This window comes from Chiroxiphia lanceolata, chromosome 1 (assembly GCF_009829145.1).
Source record: "Chiroxiphia lanceolata isolate bChiLan1 chromosome 1, bChiLan1.pri, whole genome shotgun sequence".
Lineage (NCBI taxonomy): Eukaryota > Metazoa > Chordata > Aves > Passeriformes > Pipridae > Chiroxiphia > Chiroxiphia lanceolata.
In genome coordinates this window covers 20,623,618-20,647,162 of record NC_045637.1, presented here as the reverse complement: position 1 = coordinate 20,647,162, position 23,545 = coordinate 20,623,618, and the positions used below count along the sequence as shown (strand labels likewise).

Sequence of the window (23,545 nt, the reverse complement as noted above, 5' to 3'; positions counted from 1 at the left end):
AATGGTCTGCCTAAAGCAGAAGATACCAAAACTAAATTGAAGACAAAGGTCTTCTTGTGAAACCTTCTCCTCTGCTTCTCTTCTATGATGATTTCCCCAGGCACTTTTTTGTAATCTTTTTGTAATTCAATACAAATATTAACAAACTGGGGAGAAAAATATGATAGTTTCTGATTATCTGCTGTAGTAGGAGTCTGGAAAACTTTGAAACCCCTTTTTTTCCATAGAGTAATTACACTCTCTGGTTTGAAAACAGGTGAGTCTCTGCAAAGAGATCTTGAAGATTAATGCCTTAAGAAATCCAGAAACTTAACATTGCATTTCCAGAAGGCCATGTATAAATAGCAGTTTTGTAGTTGCTTACTGTTTTTCTTTAAAATCATTCAGAAAAAGCCTGTTGAAAATCAGAATTTGAAAATAATCTGATTTGTAGTATCATCAAGGAATTTAAGATTAAGTTAAGGTTAAGTCTATACCAGTGAGCTATACAGGGCCAGGACACATTGTTTAAACAGCTTGTGTTCTCTTTGGCATGGCTTTGTGCTGGACATACTGATAAGGTGCCTCTGATTCAGTTCAGGGACAATTCAAGAGATAGAATGGCTCAGGGTCAGTTTCCTCTTGTCAGGATGCCTGAGAAAACACTGTTTGGCGAAGAATGCAAGCTAGCTGTGTGCACACAGGCTGTCAAGGTTAGACAACAGGCCTAAGCCATTTTATTAACTGCTATAGTTGTGGCACAGGAATCTTCAACGACTGCAAGGACCATGTTAAATTTCACAGAATCAGAGAATTTCCTGAGTTTGAAGGGACTTACAAGGATCATCAAAGTCCAACTCCTGGCCCTGCCCAGGACAGCCCAAAGAGTCACACCATGTGCTTGAGAGCATTGTCCAGTTGCTTCTTGAATGCTGGCAGGTTTGATGATGTGACCACTTCCCTGGGGAGCCTGTTCCAGTGCTCAATTACCCTCTGGGTGAAGAACCTTTTCCTAATATCCAACCTAAACCTCCCCTGATATAACTTCATGCCATTCCCTTGGGCCCCATCACTGGTCATCACAGAGAAGAAATCAATGCCTGCCCCTCCACTTCCCCTCATGATGAAGCTGTACACCACTATGATGTCTCCCCACAGTCTCCTCCAGGCTGAACAAGCCAACTGACCTCAGCCACCCCTTGTATGACTTCCCCTCTAGATCTTTTACCATCTTTGTATCCCTCCTTTGGATGCTTTCTAATAACTTTATATCTGTTTTATGTTGTGGTGCCCCAAACTGCACATAGGACTTGAAGTGAGGCCTCCTCAGTGCAGAGCAGAGCAGGACAATCTCCTCCCTCCACTGGCTGGTGACGCTTTACCTGATGCCCCCCTGGACATAATTGGCCCTCCTGGCTGCCAGGGCACTGCTGATTCATATTCAACCTGCCAAAAAGACCCTCAGGTCCCTTTCTACAGCACTGCTCTCCAGCCTCTTGTTCCCCAGTCTGTACCTACATCCTCCGTCCCAGGTGCAGAATCAGGCACTTGTCTTTTTTAAACTTCATATGGTTGGTGATTGTCCAGCCCTCTAATTTATTGAGATCCCTCTGCAGGGCCTTTCTGCCTCTGAGGGAGTCAATGGCTCCTCCCAATTTAGTATCATCAGCAAACTTACTGAGAATACCTTTAATGTCATAGGTATCCACCAGTCTGACTCCCCTCAGTTGTCTGGTATATATTTTTAAGAATATTATCTAGTGGTTAGGGCTGTCATACTCCACTGTTGGCTTTAAATTACAAATTTATATAGATGTCTTACTGTAATTTGTTTTCTAATGTCTTGTTTTTCTCTAGTTTGTTTTTTTTTAAAGAACTTTATGCTTTAGCTTTGAGAATGTATTCCTCTAAAATTTATCCATAGTGTAGGTGACCATAAACAGTTAAAGTTAAGAAAATGTACTGTAAAATACATAGAAAGATGAAATGCCCAACTGAACACTGACTATCTGGAATAATTGTCACTTGGGAAAATATAAAAATACTTAATATCTGTCTTAAGTTTGCTTCAAGTAGACTATTTTAATTGATGATCAGATTTCAGGGTTTGTATTACACTTGTTAGCCCATCACCCCTCCCTTGTTCATTGGTTGGTCAAACCAAAGTCAATAGTCTGGCTGCCATCTTCACTCTGCTATTGCTATAGGCTGTGAGCTGCCACACAACTGGGGTTGTGTGATGATTTTGTTTTTGGTTTGGTTCTAATAATGGTATTATTATGCCACTATGTGCATGTTATTCGGACTGGGATGGTTAATTATTTTATTCCCCCCTCCCTCCCATCTGGCTGCATGTTCTCTTTGATGAGGATATTTTTAAGATTAATATCTTATAAGGCACCTTGAGAACCCTGTTTTTAGTGCACATCTATTCATTGACTCATACAATCTCATAAATTTCTTTTATTTAATATCAGTTTTAAAATATTGTTGAACTGGATATGTGTCTGATTGTTTCTATATATGTACATATAAAGAAAACTTCCAGTAATTTCTGTTTCCTGTTAAGAGAAAAGGTTGTATGATTTACTCTCTAAATTTTACTCTGAAGTCCAACTTTCTGTTACCTCAGAAAGGAACCAAACCTGACATACAACACCCAGTTTTTCTGAAAATTATCCGTTTCTGGCACTGTCAAAAAGCAGCCTGGGTAGAATGATGGCTTCTACTGGTGAGAATATCAAGCATCTACCAAAAATAATTAGTGAATTAGGGTTTAGATGGCCAGAAAGGGTTCACAGTGTTGATGAAGGAAGTGCTCATGACCACTGTAGGTTTATTATGAGGAACTATAAACCACTCAGAACTCTCCTTGTGCTTATTTCTCAAAGCTTTTTTGTTGCAAGAGGGATTGAGAAAAAACTAAGCCACTGCTATGTGATGGCTTTTTCTGGGAATTGTTTACTAGTTGGGACTGTAACAAAGACGTCTTCTCTGCTTCTTTTAAAGTAGGGGGAAAAAACCCCAAATCTTTAAATATAGCAAATAGTTTTAGAACTCTACTGGGGGGGGGAAATAGAAGTTTGTGAATGAACTTTCAGTATTAGCCATTTATGCTAGTATTTGGCATTTTCACATAAATCCCTTTTTTCTCACTTGAATTCCCTTTCCTACTTTTCTCAGTTGGTTGAGAGAAGGTGTCTGAATGAAGTCTACATCATTGCTGGCAGGTGTGCACAGCAAAACTTCATTTTGTGATACATAAGCCTTTAGCAGTGAAGGAGCAAATTTTTGAAATTCACAGTACTTTCATAGCTAACTGCATAGTGAGATTATAGCAACTTTGCATGTCAACCACTTTAAATATATTGATTTCTCTAATAAGGGTAATTATTGTAATCCATTCCACTTAAATAGAATTACACATCTTGGAAACGGCACACAAAGCACCTCAAAGGCACATTAGACTCAGGAAATGGTAAATTCCTCCTCAGTGTAACTTTTGTATGAGTCAGCAGAATATTTTTTTCCTTTGCTATAAGACATTTCTTGAATGTTAATATCACTTACAAAAGAATGCATTAATGACTATTTTCCATATGGAAGGAACCCACTGATTTTCTGGGTATTATTTTTGAAAATTGGATCATAGAAATAGGTTGTTCTGCAAGCAGTAAAAAATTATTTCCTTCATCAGCCTGTGCATGTGAATGAGGTGCTACATAAAATAACAGAGATTCAATAATGACTTATACTCCAGTCTTTCCCCAAAGAGGTATTTATAAGATCTCTTTCCAGGAGTCTGTTTTCAAAACAGTTTTAGAAACTAAACAGCTTCAGTTTTCTACTGCTCTGTCTAATTTAAAAGGATTTTAAAAAATATTGAAAAGAGAGAGACCTGATTAAAAATGCAGTCATGTTAATCATATTTCCTTTGAGAACTTGGGTTAAAAAAGGCATTACTGGATAAGGCGCTCTAATTTTCTGATTCTTATTAGAATTTTGCTCAAGATAAAGTTGAAGATACTAGCTCTTCCCAGGTTTCTAAACCTCTAGTATTTTTTATATGCAAGGTAGTGTTAAAACTGAGAACTAGTTTCTGTGTCATCTCTCTTCTGTGAATCAATCCCTAAGGTTTTATTTAATAAAAAGTACAGCATGTGATGTCAGCATGTGATGTTACCATCTGAGAAGTAAGTTATCGTAGTATTGAAAAGACACAGAAATACAATTCCTCTTCTATTGCCTTCCTTGCCTTCTTCTTTACCCACATCCTATCACACTCCTTCCTTGGTGATAAATATGCCAATGAGAGTCAGTGTGTACTAAAATAACAACAAAGAGAGCTAAAAAAGGGTAAGAAAAATGGTTTCAGGTTACCACTGTGTTCCAGTCTTTTGTTATTGTCTATCCAGGCAAGACCACTATGGCTCTCTCGCAGCTTTGTTTTGTGCTTCTCTATCTGTTGATCCAAACTCTCATTCATATTTTCCCTTGTAACTTCCCTGAGAAGGACACTATTTTTTTCACTTGATGACAGAGGTCTACTTTTCTACGAACTAGCTCTTAGCTTGTGGCTAAACTACAAGCATTTTGTGCCTTCATGCATATGCAGCTGTCAACCAAAGAGCAGAGGAGCACTGTCTGGGTACCTCTCAGATATATTAAAGAGTTGCCTCATCCCAAATTCCCTTGAATCTGTGGGAAGAGACGCAGTGACTCTTTTGCTTTCGAAGGCACTGCATTAATTCCATAGATAAGTTATTGACAGAATATATGTTGCAAAAACTTCATAAAGAAGCAATAAAACCTTCAGTTTTTGAAATAGATTCAGACCATTACAGGTAAGGAAAAAGGAGTGAGGCTATACCCACTAAAATTTACTCTGCAGCCACTTTCTGAGCAGTAAAACTCTAAGAACAGCCTCTGCATGTATTTGAAAATCTGTTTAAAGAGCAAAAATATTTTTTTTTAGCCTTTACATACTGGTGATTTAATTTCCCCTAGTTTCCAAAAGTACTCCACTGTTTTGTGGATTGTTTAAAACTGCATCTCATGGGGACTTTTTAGTGAAATGCACTCTCTGTGGAGAGAGAATGGCCTATTCTCAGGCCCACATGTACTCCAGAGTTTCCAGTTCTGGATATTTGTCCAGACACCTACCAGTTAGATGTCAGGGCAAAATGTGGATAAATACTGCTGTCATCAGTGTAGATTGCCACTTCTGTGGAAGGGAAAAGTCCCTTAGCCTGGTCCACTAGTAGATCAGATCCCTGTGGGACTTGTGAAATGCTACAGCAGATAATTTTGATGCAGCCACATAGAGCACGTAAAAACAGTCTGTAAATGAGTACAAAAGGTATATTAGAATTAAATTCTATTTTATCAGTAGTAGTGATCTATGTCACATAGCAGCCAAGTGTTGTATGAAATACATATCTAAGAACTGTGTTTGTTGATGAAGAGAGGGAGCAAAAAACCTATTAGTGTTCATTACTGTATGATGACTGAGATAAACCAGATTACTAAAAACTTACTGAAAACAGCCTTGAAATGTCTGCATGTTTGGAAACCAAAACTAGCCTTCAGACTGATATCCTTTTCCACTCAGTAATGAATCAAGTGTCTGTTTCCCAGAGGTCATTTTTGTACATATATGTGAGAAGAAGAGAGGCAGAGCACTGACTGCAGACCTTGAATTTCCCAAACAAAAAATGGTTATATGACATACGGATACATTAATTCTTTGATATACTTTTGCTGGTAATATATTTTAAGTTATCAGTAAATAAGAGCTTGTTATTTAAAACACAATTTTGATGAGTCAAGTATTTTTACAGTAGACCAAACAAGAACCTAGAATTAAAGTCGCTCCTTTTTACCTCTCAAAACCAAACCCTACCTGTGTGATTAGCTGCTTTTACCCTCTAGTCTCCCAAAACCTTCCATCTGAAACCTGTCCTTTTCTGTCTTCCCCTTTTTACTCTTCTTTGTCTGCACTGTTTATCCGTCTACTGGCTGACAGTGTCTTTACATCCAAAATGCAAAGCAGACAGATGGGCGTCTCAGGAAAGAACATGACTAAGAGCACCAGCATCAGCGGGGACATGTACACGCTGGAGAAGAACGATGGCAGCCAGTCTGACACAGCAGTGGGCACTGTTGGTGGCGGCAGCAAAAAGAGACGGTCCAGCATCGGTGCGAAGATGGTCGCCATAGTGGGTCTCTCAAGAAAAAGTCGCAGCACATCACAGCTCAGCCAAACTGGTAGGAACTAGATTGATTTTCTCTCTCAAATTACCATTTAAATGTACATAATATTTGTGTATTACAGTTTAATCATTTGGAGATCCTGTTGAAGTTGCCTAATCAACTGTGTTCTACGGAATGAAGAAAATGGTTGAACATCTTTTTTTCTGGGCATTTACTAAACATTAATTTTTTTTAGCAAACATCCTTTTCAGGTTGGACTGAAGTTTTTATTTTCTGTTTGCTGGAACCGACTAATGCACTAATTCCTTGCTTCTCAGGAACCAACATGAGCTGTACTTCTGTTTGGGGAAGTCCTTACAGCAGTTTGTCAAGGATCACTGAAATGTTGCAAAATGCCTTTGCTTTTGTCACACATAATGTTTGCATATTTCAACAGGAGTTTTTTTCATATTTGAACATGTAATCTTTTTTTTAAACAAAACAATTTTTCTGAACAAAAAGATATGTTTTATTACTTTAGTAAAACTGTTTTATTGCTTTTTAATTCATTTCTTTTCAGCTTAGAAGTGTTTTCACTATCAGTATAAATTTTCCTCATTTCTGTTTATCTCAGTTCAAATTTGACATAGAAATATTCTACCTAGGAAAATGGAGAGTTTTTCTGCTTTGATGCCTAAAGCATTTAAAATCTTACACATTTTTCTATTTCTTCCTATTTTGAGGAAAATCCATATAATACACTCTGAAATGCTCTCATTGTCAATTAAGGAAGCGGTATAGGACAAATGTATTTTACATGGAAAAAAGTTACTTTTATTTGAATAACGTGTATAAAAAGTGTTAAAGCAACTTATATAGTTATGCATATATATTATATATTTCAAAGTATATACATAAGATATATTCTATGTTCACTATTTAAGTAAAGCTGTTGCAATTTTATCATATGGTTCAACATAACTTTACAGTGTCCAGCTGTGTGAGGTCCCATCTAAGATCTCCATTGTGCTAACCACCACTCAAACATGGATAAGAGATTTTTCAGTTCTCCTCCAAGTTTGCAGTTTGTATCATGAAACCAAAGTGATGAGAGTTTTAATGTACAACTAAATAGAGTGAAACAGTGATTTGTACTGTCAGAAATTGTGTTAAATTTTTAACGTAAATTTTTGTAGGAGTGGGATTTAAAGTACCTGGAAAGAGTAGAACTTAAAAAGAAAGGAAAAGAAAGGGGTAACAAACAGTGCAGAAGAGGGAAGAGTACCAGAAGAGAGCAGGGAGCTTGAGTGTGTGACTTGAATGCGATATGAGACAAAGGAATGAAAAAGAGGGGAAAGAACGTCTCTGAATATCATGCAGACACTGATGGCTCCATCAGTAGGCAAGTCTTTGCAGCAGTCTTGTGTTTTACCAGCTCACTTGCCGATTATGGAAATGGCAGTTTCATGTACATTTCTATTTTCGCTGAGTTTGAATGAATGACAGACAAAAGATGAAGTCACCTTTAGACAAATCTGGGAAGTGTCTAGTTGGGCAAGAAAAAAAATTAACCACTTGCTTACCTAGAAATCTAAATTTTACTCTTGTTTTAGTATAGAGCTATGTAATTGTATTGATATATTTAATTATAAAGTCCAATACAATGCACTACATTACTGATCTAATCTGGTCTCTCATAATATAAGAACTATTAAATGAAGGATGGCAGCTCTTTGTACAATGTTCAAGGATGTCTCAGCACTGGAGGGAATCTATATTGTGTGGCTGGCCTAGATTTGATTTAAATATCATGCTGTCTTAGTTATTTGGTAGTTTCAATCTGAAGTTTTTCTCTCTGTTATATCTAATCAGTTGCCCAACAACTGATTAGATGCTCGTCAGGGAAAAATGTAAAATATAATTTTTTCAAAAGTACTCAAGGTCTTTTGACCCATTGACTGTGAATAGGGTGTTCTGAAAAACTGTAGAACAAGGAGGTGTATTTTAGTGCTATCGGAAAAGCAGCAGAAACCAGGGAAGCCTGCATGGTTCTGGTGGGTGTCTCTGCTCCCTCAGCTGCTCCATGGGAGAGGTCTGTGCTCAGGGCTGACCTGTGCCTGACCCCCAGTGAGAGCAGCCAGTGCACCTCCTGCTGCTGTCTTCTGAAAAGACCCCTCGTATGTTGGTTGGATGTGGGGATATGGGTTGTTCTGTAGAGCTGTTACTGCACACCAGCTCCTGCTTCCCTATTTGACAGCACCCCTTAGGGACCTTTTTTGGTGACCACATGTGGCTGGACCTAACAGGACAGGCACATGCATCGTTTAAACAGCTGGATCATGCAAGCTCACTGATCATATGGTAAGCAAGCTTGTGGCCACGTCAGCCCCTGGATGAGGTGTATGTATAGTACTGTGGCTCTCGTGACACAAGGTGATGGCCTTTTGGGTGGGTGAGGGCGAGGTCCTGCCAGGAAGAAATGTCTTGCATGTCTTAAGCTTCCTTCACAATGAGAATGGTGAGACACCGGAACAGGCTTCCCAGAGAAGTTGTGGATACTCCGTCCCTGGAAGTGTTACAGGTCAACTGGGATGGGTTTTTGAGCAACCTGATCTAGTGGAAGGTGTCCCTGCCCACAGCAGGGCAGTTGGAACTAAATGGTCATTAAGGTCCCTTCCAACCCAAACCATTCTGTTTCTATCCATTGGTACGTCTTAAAGAAAATGTTGGACACAAGTGCTGTACACTAATGCCAGAAGACTAAAACCTGCACTTTTTTTAAAGTATTTAGTGAATTTATAAATTTCTCTGGTTTGCCTCGTCATGTTCCTGTTTTCGGATGGTAAGTGACTGCACAAGGAATCATGTATTGGTACAAGTCGGGATGAAAACACTCATGTTCTGTGGATGTCCTGTAAGTACAGTTTTCTGGAACTGAGAGGCAGGGGATACTCAGGTGGCAGTGGTCCCATCTAGAAATGGGATCTAAGTAATTTCTTAGGGTTTTAGATATTTTCTGAAGAAATTACATCATTTAATAGATCAGCTAAGTATCTCCTTACATATCAGGTTTGAAAAAGCATACCGATACCAGAAGATAATACTACTTCTATAGAAAGTTGTGATCATATTTATAGCAATTAGGCTTTTATAAACTCTGTGCTCATATGGAAGTCAGTGAAGAAATGCCTATCTGTATCTCTGACACTTTTTTTAAGTGTTTTGTAAAGTATAATTTAATTTCGGTGCTTTTCTTCATTCATATTTTATAACTAAAGCTATACCAGAAGTTTTTTTGAAAGTAGGTCACCATAACTGTTTTCAGGACTGTGTATCAGACTTACAGTACATGCCTTAAAAGGTCCATTTTTAATGTCCTTTCAAATTATTTTAATCTAATATCTTGTTATTTGTCATAGTATTAAGAAATTGACACTCAAAATGCATACAACAAAGTATTTTTTATTCTGGTCTGAAATTCTTTTAGTATATTCAGGTAGGAACAGTTGTTTTATGGGTAAAGGGTATGTTGATTTCTTGTTATAGGTGGCAGCAAAATGAGTAATTGTAAAATCATTATAATCACAGAATCATCATTGTAATATTTGTTACCTAACAACAGGGTTTATATTTCATTCAACTATGGCTAGTGTATGTTCTGCAGAACATATATAGTGTATATTCTATCCATAGAGAGAACATGAAATATGACAAAAATCTGAATAAGCAATGCTCTTTTCTCCTCAGACATTTACAGTCTCAAATGCCTAGAAATTGCTACTATGGTAACTCTGCTGACCAAGCCCATCAAGGGTAATGGAGATTAAAAAAAAAAAAAATTTAAAAAATTATATTAAAATTACAATTCAAAAAGTTGAAAAGATCTGATCTCCACAGGGGCATTAGGAACTGATCTTTTCAAATTGTCATAGCAAGGAAATCCAAGTGTGCTTTCATATCCATTACATGAGAAGACCTTCAGTGGTGCTCTTTGGATCATAACTGTCATGGGATAAGAAGGAGCAGAAAGTATGTCAGTCTTAAGAGCATTGGAATGCAGAAAACTTGAATAAAAATAGATGGAGACTCATTCTCTGGTATCCATTTGGGCTTGAAAGAGAGTTGCAGTTTATTTTTTCAGAAGTTCATACTTTGTTTAAGGATGTGTGTCAGTGCTGTAATATTTTGCTCATATTATTTGATTTAATGAAAATTTTAAGTGTGAGAATATACAGGTATTTTGTGAACTGACTTGGCTTATTTCAAAGCAATTTAAAAAAGAGAGCACAGAAATTCTTTAATCAATCAAACTAATGGTTGGATGACACAAAAGTAGTTTTACTTAAGGTAGCTTTTACTTAAGACTTCAGTAAAAGACAAGACACTGCAGAATAGAGTAGCAAGACAAACTAGAATTTATTTTACTTCTGTTTCTTGTACCTTTTCAATGTCACAAAAAGAATACTCCCTGCTCTTGAGTCAAGCAGTCATTCCTAGAAACTAACATTTGGTGGTTTAGAAGTTGTGTTATAACCTTCAGGTCCTGATTCCACAGACATTCTTTCTAGTGGAAAAGATGGCTTTCTTTGCAGAGGAAAATAGAATACAATATGCAAATCTTAATGGTGTTGGCTTAGCTATTCATACCTGGAATGCAATCATTTTCCTTCTGGACAGTCCTGAGGAAACTGATGATTGGGCTTCCACAGAGGTGCAGATCTGTAATTCTCAGTTATATTTCATTAATGAGTAAAATCCTTTCCCTCTTCTGATTATACAGTCTTAGACGTCCCTTTCAACTTCCATGCGCTGTCTCTGGCAGGCAGATACCTGGGTGTCTTGACTTCTGTTATTTAGCTGACATTTCTCCTTTAGCTGGGAAAATGTTTTGTATTTTCTTTAGTTATTCAAGACCTATTATGTTTGTAGACTGATTATATCCAAAAGCCTAAACACTTTAATTTATGTTTTCAGAATCTGGAGCATTCCACGGATCACACATGCTAAAACACTTCCTGGGTGTACACATATTTGGTCACAGGTACAGGGTCCAGTGTACTCTTGGAGACTGAGTCCCATGATGTCTTTGGGTATATGATCACAATAGATGAAATCTCTTAAAAGAAATGACAAAAAAAGCATGTAACAGCATGACTTGAGAGTGATCAGTGCAGTAATGCCTGCAGAGGGGTGTAACCACGTGTTTGTTCAGAATTAAATGCCTTTGTGTGTCTCTAGAGTGTTGCTCCAAGGTGCTGTGTTCCAGAGGACCCTGCACATGCACATGTAGCAGACAGTGCTAGGGGGCAACTGAAGCTACCTGAACTGGGGTTTCTCTGTGGCAACATGTTGCTCTCTGTAAGCTAAGTCCTCTTTTTAAGATGCCATATGTGGCATGAAATTATAGGGCTGTAAAAGTGGAATTTTGAGCCAGTGTTACAAGCTTTCTTGACATCCTGTATAATTTTGCTGGGGTTAAGCTACAACATTTATTCTTGAAGTTACAGTTCTCTGTAGAAAAATGTACAAAAATCAGTTGATTCAGTGCCAACAAAATGATGATTGGCCTTGAGATAATTTAATAGTGTTCACTAAAAAGAGGCACTTTCATTTTAACAAATTTTGCAGAGGTCCAAAGGGTGACCCCAGTGAAACAAGGTTAAAGTATTTTGAAATCTTGATATTTCATGGGTACATCTTTTCTTAGAAAAAATGTAAGAGAATTAGGTCTCTCAGAGCAAAAACCTTGAGATTTTGTTTTCTTTCTGTGTTAAAAGCCAGATTTTGGATTCTATATGGTTTGTAGGGTATTGAAACTGCTGTCTAAAGTGCTCTATTCGTAACAGTCTCAGTTATATCTGTCATGAACCAACAATGTAGCCTATAGAGCAATTTCCTCAATTTATGGAATGATTGAAGGGAATCTATTGGGAACATTGGACTTGGTCTGGTATGGAATTTCACACTTCTCAATTCAAAATGTGATTTATATAAAACCAGTCTTCTACCACACATACAGTTAATATGGTTCCAATTAAAAAGAGGATGATTAGTCACTTTAAATGGTGGTAATTAAAGGAGAAACTACAATTAATGTCTTTTATTGTCTAAAATGAGACAGAATATAGTAAGCAAACAATTTACTGAACTAAAAGTGTATTTGTTTAAATAATAGACATTGCTGTTTCCTATTCCTAGAATTAATTTATATGGAAAAATAGCAACTGAAATTATCATTCACTACTTTTAATTTGGCCTGTATTTTATTTTTTTTTAAAATCATATATATAATTCAGGTGATTGGAAGCAAGCCTTTTGTTTGTGGTTTTATCTCCTCTCCTATACCAGAGACAGACTGCTACTGTTAATAGGTTGCTTTAATGTGTAGTATTATACTTGTGTCAGTATTCTTGATGTGTAATCTGATTTATTTTCAAAATCAACACATATTACATTGATAGAAATATAGGATTAGCAGTTGACAAGAGATTAAGGCAAATTTCTCCTACTCATCAGTTGAGAATTGTGATCTGAATACTTTACCAAGGACAAAGTACCATTATAATGAATACATTACCAAGAGCATTAATCAGCTTTTACTAAATAAACTCTGGAGAGTGTGCTAATAAATAAATAGACTCTAATTACAGACTGAAAAGATCGACTACACAGTCTTTTAAATATACTTACGTTCTGTTTTTAAATTTTTTTACTCCACATGTAGGAAAAGACTAGGGAAGAAGGCAGTACCAAATCTGTGCAGTTCTCCTCAACAGATTTTCTGTAGAGGAAGTAGGTATATATTTGAGTCCTCACACGTTCATAAAGATTTTATGAGAGATGGATGTAGTGAAAAGAAACATATACCTGAGACACCAGAACTGAACTCCAGACAGTGATCTTATAGAAATCTGCTGGAAGACATTTCTCACACACAAAGTGTAGGTGACACCTTACGCCATACATAAGGGGAAATTCCAGGCAGATGAGAAAGAAGTCCTGTGGTGAGAATAGAGAGTAAGAATAAAAGGCTTAATTTTGGGACAAAATATGCAGATCATGTACACCAACCGAGCAATACTGCCCCAGTCACAAATTACTCATCAGATTTCCTCTCTGTAATACAGTTATCATCTCAGTGAGGTATACGTCTGTAAGATTTCCATCTGCCTGTGGTAGAAGTAAAACTAAATCCCCTGGCTGTAAGCATTTATAATGTTAAAAATCTTTACTTATGTTTCAAAAAAATTATTTTCTCTCCTTAAAAAGAAAGTTTCTTATATTACTACTTGATCCCACTAATAAGGGGAAAAAAGGAGAAAGCTCAAAGTGAGATCAGAACATTTAGCTTGACCTTCCACAAGACTTTTTTTCTTTCCATAATTAGAGGTAAAAATAGAGAGAGAAATGTAGGGTGATCTTTCTTGATAAGAATGCTGCTAAGCTATCTTTCTTATTGAGAGCAGAAGAATTCTCATAAGATCCCGCTAAAAATTAAAAAAATATATATCTCTTAAAAAAAAACTTTAAAGCTGTTTTATTTCTGTTTTCACAGTAAACATGATTTCTTTTTTCTGTTGTTACATAAGGAAAAATTTAGGCTTTCCTTAAAAAAGTTTCCATTTGAAAACTCCTTTTGGGATTTTATAATCCTTCAGTTAACACGTGATATAATATATGTGAATTTCTTGTTGATTGTTCTGTGAAAAAGGGCTCTGATTTTATACTACTGAAACTTGAGAGTGAAAAGAAGAACTTTATAGGCCAATCTCATGCTGTCACTCTGGCAATTATTCAGTTTAATTTGCCTGAAATATCTGCGGTTCTTACCCATAGTTACAGTTCTGTGTATCTTTGTAGTTAATAATTTAAGGAAGAAAGTTCAGTTGGGGTTTTTTTCCAGTTTAAATATTTTTTCTAGTGTTGTCAATTTCTTACATAGCCACCTCAGTGATTACTGTTTGTATTGTCCAGAAGGATAATATTCATCTACCCATTGCTCTGTGAACCACCATCACTGAATAACAATTTGCTGTGAAGGGATATTTACTTCAGGTCTCCAAAGTCCAGCAGGAAGAGGGTTGTAGTACTTTGCTGTTGGACAGTTATCAGAGGAATGATTTTAGCACCAAAAAGTAAATAAATATTACATTGATATTTACAGATTCATTAAGGCTACGTCTTTTCTTTAATTTAACATTTTATAGACAGGCTTTCTTTCCTGTCTGTTTCTTTACTTAGATGGAATGCAATATTAAACATCTTTTAGCAAGTCATATCTCAATATTGAATTTATGTCTTTACGCATGCTATCAGTAATACCAATAATAATCCTTTGATAAATTAAATTCTCTTTCTAAGGGTAGAAGGGAATTTATAAAGTAATTGCCTGAAAGTAAAAAAATCATTAAAATAGCCCCAAAAGAGAAGGTGGTAATAGAGGCATGCTGGCAGATTAATTCAGAACAGCTCTCTGGCCTTGACTGGTGTGCAACTTACACGGATGTTGTGGTGTTAAAAATTCAGTTTTAGTGCACTCTCTTGTTGCCCATTTCACCGGCTGCTGTGTGTCTGTATTACAAACATGAGCAATCTGTGCTCTCTGTAGGACAAAATGGGGAGGTAAAAGTTACAGAACTTCTGCTTTTAAACACTGCACAGGGCATACAGCTTGTGGGAAATCATGCAGATACTGAGAACACAGTTGTGGGAGCTCTTGATACTTTCAGACATTTTGTGATGATGTCCGCTTATAATGAACTGGGCTATGACTCCCAGTGCATCTCCAGACCACTTAGACTGCTTTTGTCTTCTATGGAGTAAGTGTGATGATGCCATCAGCCAAAACTTATATGTGCCACTAACAGAAAACTCTAACAGAAACTCTTACAGGAGAAATTATATTAACAGAGTAATTTAAAGTTAGGTAAGTGTACCACTGATGATTCCCGGAAGATACACAAGTAACCATTGGATCAGTAAGCTGAACCCTCTGCTCACAATCAAATTACCCTAACCAATAACCTGCAGTCAAGGCTCTTTTATCAGTGCTTTATTTGTCCTGCTGGGTCTTCTTTTTTCTTTTTTTGGGTGCTAGCTATAACTTGCAAAATAGTGCATGTCAGGTATATGCCAGATGGTGTGTGCCAGGTACTCCCCAAGAAAGTGGGAAATAATTTTTTCTCTTCAGCAAAGGAGGAGCTCTGAACCCAGGTCTCCCTCCGTCGTGGATACATATTCTTGGTTGGTTGCAGTGCGACAAAGACATTTGGTTCCTGCTTCTCTAGAGACATAATTAAAGAAAGCAGTAGCCAAAATTACATTTCTTAAGCTGAGTTCTGCAGCTGCAGTTTGTAAAGCTTACCAGCTTTGTCCCTGAGGCAGAATGTGCAGACCAGTGGTTTTTGAATGCTGATGTGTAGGATAGGTCCCTGCCATCTCCCTTTTGGCAAGTCAGTTTCTTCTCAACACGCACAGAATCAAAATTAGAGGGAAAATTAGGGTAGAAATGCTGAATTTGAGGAATTTAGGCACCACTGGGGCTATGAGCAGGATTTTTCAGATTTATTACTTTGGAATGAGATGCCAAATTCCTGTGCATTTTAGGCACTTGTATCCAATTTTAAACCATTTTCTATTTCTATGTGACCTTTGTGGTCTGTATAAGTGAGACAAACACATGGCAGGATAAGTGAAGAACAGAAAAGAGAATTTACCTGAGACCAGCAGAAGTCAATGAAGAGCCAGAATATAAGCCTAAAACTTGGCAAGACCATATTTTCTGCTTTAGCACAAAGAAAATATATTTATGGGATTATTTTTTCTGTCTTTCTGGATGTACACTGTGCTGTTGAAGAACTACAGGTTAAATTTTTATTATTTTTTTTAATGCTATAAAGGAAAACACATCCTTATATTTTTCAGTTACCAAATGCTTTGGCAATGGATAGTGAGGCAATTGATTGAAGACATCACAAGTGCATCTAAATTAAGTGGAAACATGAGAATCTAGCTCAAGGAGTGCAGTGGTGAACTGTGTATTTTTGCTACTGTATTTTATATTTTAGTAGTTTACGGCTGAGGAGTTCCTCCAAGATTTTCTTAAATGTCAGCACAGGTTTTGTTATTGCCTTTTGAGTATTGCTTGAACATAATGATAGGATTTTCTCTAATACTGTTAGGCATATGTAAGTTCACTCTCCTCCTGCTTAGGGAGTTTATTAAAAAGCAAGAAAATTTAATTGAGAACATGTTACAGAAAGAAGGAAATATTCAAGTTGTTGTTCTCAACTGTTTGTAATGGTGTGTTTCTAGGAAAAGGTGAATTATCCTGTAACAAAAGCAAAAAATATTTTTTTCCTATCACTGAAGTAATTTGCATGTGGTTCTTTATATATCTGTATAAGATAAACATTTTCTATTTTTAGCAGTCCCGCTTTTTTTTTTTTGTAAAGCAGTCGAAACATAGTCTCCTTAACATTTATATCTACTTCTAGGAGTTTTTCCTATACTTGCAAGTGCTTGTGTAAGTGACATTGAGTCTTTTTACTGTCATGATCATTTCATTACAATATGAAATGTTAAGCTATATATGTTATCTTATACTAATCAAATCTCTACTCCAAAAGTTACAATCAGATCATATTCAGTTTTGTAACTATAGTACTCTAATATTTTGGGTTTGCCCTTGTCTGGTTTGATTTTGGTGCCAGCAGAAATTATTTTTAGTGTGGTCTATGAAATCACGTTGAGACTTAATTGAAAATATTCAGAGTAATAAGTACTGTTCTTGTTACTATTTCCTGCAGTAAGACCTGTCAAGAACAAATTTGTAATGTGAAGGAAAAATTGCTTTCCTGTGATTAACTAAATTAATTAATAGTTATCAAGATTACTTATTCTTTATAAGGTGAATACCTAAAATATTTTTGAAAAATTAAAATTAATGCAGTATTTTTTGTATTACCTGTAGTGTTAAGGCAGTGTAATATTTAACAACTATATTAAGTAGAAAAGATAACACAGTAAAATCTCATAAAATAAAACTGATTTCTATGGAAACTCAGTATCATAGATGTTCTAAAATCTACTAATTATGTGTTTTAGCAAGGTTTTTTAAAAACAGCATAGATTCTATGATACAATAATATCAAAAATATACCACTGAATTTGAAGGCCCAGTAAAAGCCTTGTCTGTGTTTCACCAAAATGTGCTTTTTCTTGAATAGGACAAAGAACCTCTTCTCGCTGCTACCAGATATTTCCTTTTTCTGTCACTCTTTCTCAGTTGATTTGTCCTCTTTGTTTCACTGGTACACAAGAACTAGAGAAACCCTTCATCTGTGTCACTGGTACCACTGCTATGCTTTGTATTTTAACTTCACTATCTTATCAAGAGCCAAAGTCATGTCTTCATCAGCAAAAGGACAGAAATGCCAGAAAGCTTGGAAAATGGCTTGCAGTTAAATATGTGAAATACATAAAAGTCTGGAGAGAACTGTTCACTGTGCTGTTCTTATCAGCTCCCCAGTGGCTGAAGACCACAGTGCCGTAGGGGTTACCCCTAAAAGCACCACTTCTCAGCTAGTGGGCAGGCTAAGAGACTCCTCATGTTCTCTTAATGTACTCACAAAGCAGGTACCCATCAGAGTCAGGCTGCATGGAAATACCAGGATCAATCAAGTTTAGCAACTTCCTTATGGAGAGCTCTGTAAGTGCTCAGTGCTCAGTAGAAGTCATTAACTTGCATGCCTTTTGCTATTCCATTTAAACAAGTGCTTTCATGCAGTGTGTTGGCAGATTATAGGAATTGTTGAACAGAACCCCACTGGGAAAAAGATTCTTTGCAATTTTGAAATTATATTTTTCAGATGGTCCAAGCTGGATCTTGGCTTTTACAACCATGCTTGTCTCCTCTCAGTGGGGACATGAATCTAAACATGTGCCAGTTTTGTCCAGTTTGCATATTCTCAGCTCTTCAGAACTGAGAAAGAAAATTTTTGTCATTTGATTTGACCCTAGTGCCATCCCATACTCATCTGGCATTTGAAGATGTGCAGTATATATGGAAAGGAATCTGAAGGTCTCCTTCTGGAAAGACCTCTAAAGCTCTCAATTTTACAATCACTTCAGGTTATATTTCTAGAGAGAAATAAAAAACCCCATAATCTCTGTTACTTTAGTGCTATAAATATAACCTGAGAAAATTAGTTTCATGCGGTCACCCCTCCATGATGGAGGATTTATTTGTCTGTGTGCACTGTCCATAACTCCTTGCTGGTTTATAATGCCTTGGATAATTTTATCTACATTTGAATGAGTAGATCACAAAGATAAGTAAATTCAGGAGGATATGGTATATAGCAGAGTAATGTGCTCATAATACTTAACCTGCATGTAAATCCTACTGCAGCCTCTATCTCCACAATTGTTATTCTGAGTTTTATAGCTTCATGTTTCCTAATTATTTTGTTTTACATATTGTGGCAGTTTGAGCCACATTAGAAAACCAAAATCCAATTTTCAGGCTTCCCCCCACCCCTTCCCACAATTTATCCTAACACCGGAGAGAAACTTTCAGACCAGAGTATGTGTATATCTGTGTATACACATAAGTATATATAACTGTAAACATATATACAAATATTTATAAAATATATAAATATAAATAAATATAAATATGTGGAGAGGATAGAAGTGGCTGGAATCACAGTCAGTGATTACACAGGTAAAACTCATAAAAATCCTTGGACTTATTTTCCACTTAAATTTTTGGCATATCACCAAGAATTCTGTTCTCAAATGAAAATACTTTGTAGGCTGCTAATTAGCCTTTTTTAGCTAATTTGAGTTCCTTCCCTTTAGTGGAGATAACCGTGTTTTCCAGTTCCACCTTAAGCCCATCAGTTCCTGCTTTTTCTCCACCTCTCATCCTGAGTTATGGTACGTCTCTCCAGTGAGAGACATAAATACCAGAGACGTGAAGACATTTGGTTGCTATTTTTGTTTTTGGCACAGAGAGAGTTTGGATCTCACCAAAATTAAGTATCCTTGACATGCACGGAAACATGAAACCAGTGACTTCCTAGGAATTTTCTAGATTCTAGGAAAACAAAAGACTTGATAATTAAAAATGTTAAGAAGAAACTGTTCTACCAACTGTTCTGTGAAAACAGAGTTCTGCAAGACATGGGTCTTAAATTAGTCTGAAAGGAAGGTACTAATATCATAGGATAATATTGGTATCAAAGGAAGGTAACAAGGTATATCCAGCTAGTAAAAGTGTACAGATCCAGGCTGAGAGCTCAGTGTCTGTGGCTGGTTACAGGCAACCTGCTGAGAAGACTTTCAACAAAGATGAACCACAGCCTGAAAGCAGAAGTGATTGGTGAGGATGAACCACAGCAGGAAGCAGCAAGGCAGACTTTAATGTGAGAGAAAGAGCCAAGAGGTGAGGGAAGGGGAGTATGGAGAAATTCAACAATTATATCAGTGAAAGAAGGAGAAGTAGGCACACACAGGAGGGGACTAAATGACAACATGAGTCTGGCTGCATATTAGAATGTGGGAATCAGGAACAAGGAATTTAGAGGAGGACTAGCAGCTGGGGAAGATTATAGCAAAAGAGAAAAGCTTTTGTGAAGGAGAACTGTATTGGACTGCTTGGAGTGAGTCGGGCAATCCTTCTGAGAAAACACACTACATGAGCAACTCTTCTGTGTCATGCTTTCTTCTTCCCTATTACTCTGCTACTGTAGAGTAATTACTTATTATTAGTGTATTACCAGTTTGTTTTAATATTAATTATTAAAAATTAATATTAAAATAAATTTAATATTTTAAAAGTGTTGTGGTTTCTAACAAACAAAAATAATAATGTAAAATCACTGCTTTCTTGGGGACAGGAAATGAGATTATAGTTTCACAGAAGAAAGTAAGAAAAAAAAAAGCCATCTGTGTTAAATTCTCTTTTTATTTTGAGTTAAAAGTTCATTTGGATTTTTCTGTTCCCTTAAGATGCATCTTAAGATGCCTTTCTGAAGTATCTCTTTTAATCTTGCAATGAAAGATAGAGAGAAAATGTGGTGATTCTTTGAAAAAAATTTAGATTCATTAGTCTCAAATTAAGCAAGCATTACTTAGATATGTATTTGAGAAGTATCCACATCTGTCGAAGATATATGATTATAATATCATGGCTGGGCTTCACAAACAAAGATTTGGGAAGGGCTCTACCCACGTTTGTTACAAGCGTGTTGGTGGCTAAAAAGGCCAATATGAGACAGACACGTCTGGTTGCAAAAGGCACAGCAGAAAGACTCCTTAGGTGGTAAATTCTGCAAGGCACGATTCTTTCTGTGTTGTCTTTTCTCCTTGAGAGTGATCCTGCGTGCTTTCTCAAAAGAAGCAGCAGTGTTATAGATGGTGTGACTCCAGGTCTCCCGATTGGAGGCCAGAGTAGACCAGTTATGTTGATCAATATGGCCAAGGCTGAGATGTTGTTTCAGGGAGTCCTTGTATCTTCTCTTTGGGGCTCCTCTCATGAGGCAGCCAGTGGCAATTTCACCATAAAGCAAGATCTTAGGGAGGCAGTGGTCCTTCATCCTTGAGACGTGTCCTGCCCAGCACAGCTGTGTTCTCAGCAACATGGCCTCAATACTTGTGATTGCTGCTTGTTCTAGAACAGATATATTGGTCACATAATCTGACCAGTGGATGTTTAGGATTGTACAGAGGCAGCGTTGATGGAAGCGTTCTAGGAGACGCAGGTGGTGGCGGTAGATGACCCATGATTCGGAACCATATAAGACGGTAGACAGCACAGTGGCTCTATAACCACTGATCTTTGTACTTTTCTTCAAGTGTTTAGTTTGCCAAATTCTTTTATGGAGCTTTCCGAAGGCACTATATGCCTTTGCTAACCTGTTGTCTATCTCTCCATCAATCTTACCATCTGAGGAGATGAGGCTACCTAGGTAATTAAACTGCTGGACTGATTTGAGCTCTGATTGGCCAATGGTGATATGGGGATGATGGAAGACTTCCTGAGGTGCTGGTTGATAGAGAACTTCTGTCTTCTTTAGACTGACTTCCAGCCCAAAGAGCTCAGCAGCGTCTGCAAAGCAGGATGTTAAACGCTGCAGAGATGCTTCTGTGTGGGCCACAAGGGCGGCGTCATCAGCATAGAGCAGCTCCCGGACAAGATGGTTTAAGGTCTTGGTGTGGGCCTTCAGTCGCCTTAGGTTGAATAGGCTTCCATCAGTACAGTACTGAATGTAGATACCGTCCTGATCATCGAGGTCTGTCGTGGTCCTTTGGAGCATCATGCTGAAAAAGACTGTGAATAGGGTTGGTGTGAGAACGCAGCCTTGTTTCACACCATTAGATATTAGAAAGGGCTCAGAAAGTGCATTGCCATATCTGACTGGTCTGTGCTGATCCTCATGGAGTGATATGATCATTTTAAGGAACTTCAGGGGACAACCTAAACGTTCCAAAATCTGCCAGAGACCTTTTCTGCTCACAGTATCGAAAGCCTTGGTGAGGTTTCGATAAGGTTACATGGAGACCTTTGTTCTGTTCCCTACACTTCTCTTGCAATTGTCTGAGAACAAATACCATGCCTGTGGTGCTCCTGTTGGCTCTGAAACCACATTGGCTTTCAGGTAGAATTCCTTCTGCTATAGCAGGTATTAGTCTGTTCAAGAGTATTCTTGCCAGGATTTTGTCAGCAATGGAGAGCAGAGTAATACCACGGTAATTTGAACAGTCTGATTTAATTCCTTTCTTCTTATACAAAGTGATGATGACTGCATCACGAAGGTCTGATGGTAGTTCGCCTAGTTCCCAACAGCGCACCACAAACTCATGAAATTTAGCATGGAGTGCAAGGCCCCCATGTTTCCAGACTTTGGGTGGAATTCCATCAACCCCAGCTGCTTTGCCAATTTTCACCTGCTGAATGGCCTTGAGGGTTTCTCCTAAAGTGGGGGCAGTATCCAATTCATACTTCCCCGATTGTTGTGTGATGGACTGAATTGCTGAGTCTTGGACTACACGGTTGGTACTGAAAAGAGTCTGAAAGTGTTCAGACCATTGATTCAGAATGGAGGTTTTCTCTGTCAGAAGCGTTTGACCATTAGCGCTGAGTAGAGGGCTTTGGACCTCTATAGGTATATATGCTGTTTTCAAGGCCTCATAGAATCCTTTGTGATCACCCGTATCTGCGCATAATTGAGTTTTTTCAGCTAGATCAATCCACCACTTGTTCTGGATGTCACGGAGTTTCTGTTGGAGCTTGCTGCATGCAAGACAAAAGGCTGTTTTTCTTGCGTAACAGGATGGTAGTGCAAGGTGTGCTTGGTGTGTGGTTCTCTTCTTCCTCAACAATTCCTGGATCTCTTGATTGTTTTCATCAAACCAGTCCTTGTTCTTCTTGAAGGAGAACCCTAAGGATTCTTCAGAGGATTGCAGGATATTGTTTTTAATATGGTGCCAAATTGTTTCAGGAGAGGCATCTGTAGAATCTATGGAAAGGTTTTTGAGCCTAGTTTGAAGGTTTGCTTGGAATCTGTCTCTCACTGTGGCTGATTGGAGATTGTTAACTTGGAGTCTTCTCCTTGGGATACTGCCCCTTTTAGGTTTGAATTTGAGATTGAAGTTGAGTTTACAGCGCACAAGCCGATGGTCTGTTTGGCATTCTGCACTGGGCATCACGCGGGTATGGAGGACATCGCGGACATCCCTCTGTCGCACCAAGACATAATCAATGAGGTGCCAATGCTTAGATCTGGGGTGCATCCAGGTTGTCTTCAGACTATTTTTCTGCTGAAAGATGGTGTTAGTGACGGTGAGCTGTTGCTCCGCACAGAATTCTAGCAGAAGTCGACCATTATCGTTGCAGTTTCCAACACCATGCTTGCCTAATATTCCTTTCCAGGCTTCAAAATTCTTACCTACTCTGACGTTGAAATCACCAAGGATAATGATCTTATCATCTGTGCACCCTCCTTTGTCTTATAATACCAAAAAAAACCCCCTTTTTAGTTGTATCCTAAGCAAAACAGTGATGTTTTGATACTTTTCTGAACATCATTGTATTTTACTTCATCTGGTCATATTAAATGCTCAAAATTAACATGTTATGTGTCCAGTAATTACCTAATATGATCTTAATAATGTAGATCAGGACTACTCTGTTTTCTTCTATTTTGTGAAACAATACTCTATTTGTTCATAGAAGTGACAACTTGCAGTAATAGAAATACAATACAGACATACTGCTGGAAAATTATATCAGCATAAAAGCAGGCATAAGCAGAATGGAGCCATTTCACAACACAAGTATTTATGCCAGTGAATGCCATGTGTTCCT

The 23,545-nt window shown here is 37.5% G+C and overlaps 1 protein-coding gene across 49 annotated transcripts in view; it reads left to right on the top strand.

Annotated features, from left to right (window-relative positions):
* Nucleotides 1–23,545, top strand: part of RIMS2 (regulating synaptic membrane exocytosis 2) — a 456,898-nt gene that overhangs the window by 395,043 nt on the left and 38,310 nt on the right. For 28 of the 49 annotated variants that reach the window (XM_032680574.1, XM_032680663.1, XM_032680634.1 and 25 more), the window contains one exon: nucleotides 6,029–6,246. The exons of 9 other annotated variants lie outside the window; for them this stretch is intronic. In XM_032680574.1, the coding sequence (XP_032536465.1) occupies nucleotides 6,029–6,246 (218 nt within the window). Of the gene's footprint in view, nucleotides 1–6,004; nucleotides 6,247–23,545 lie in introns of all 49 variants that reach the window. 12 more of the 49 variants (XM_032680755.1, XM_032680726.1, XM_032680772.1 and 9 more) reach the window with 1 other exon arrangement.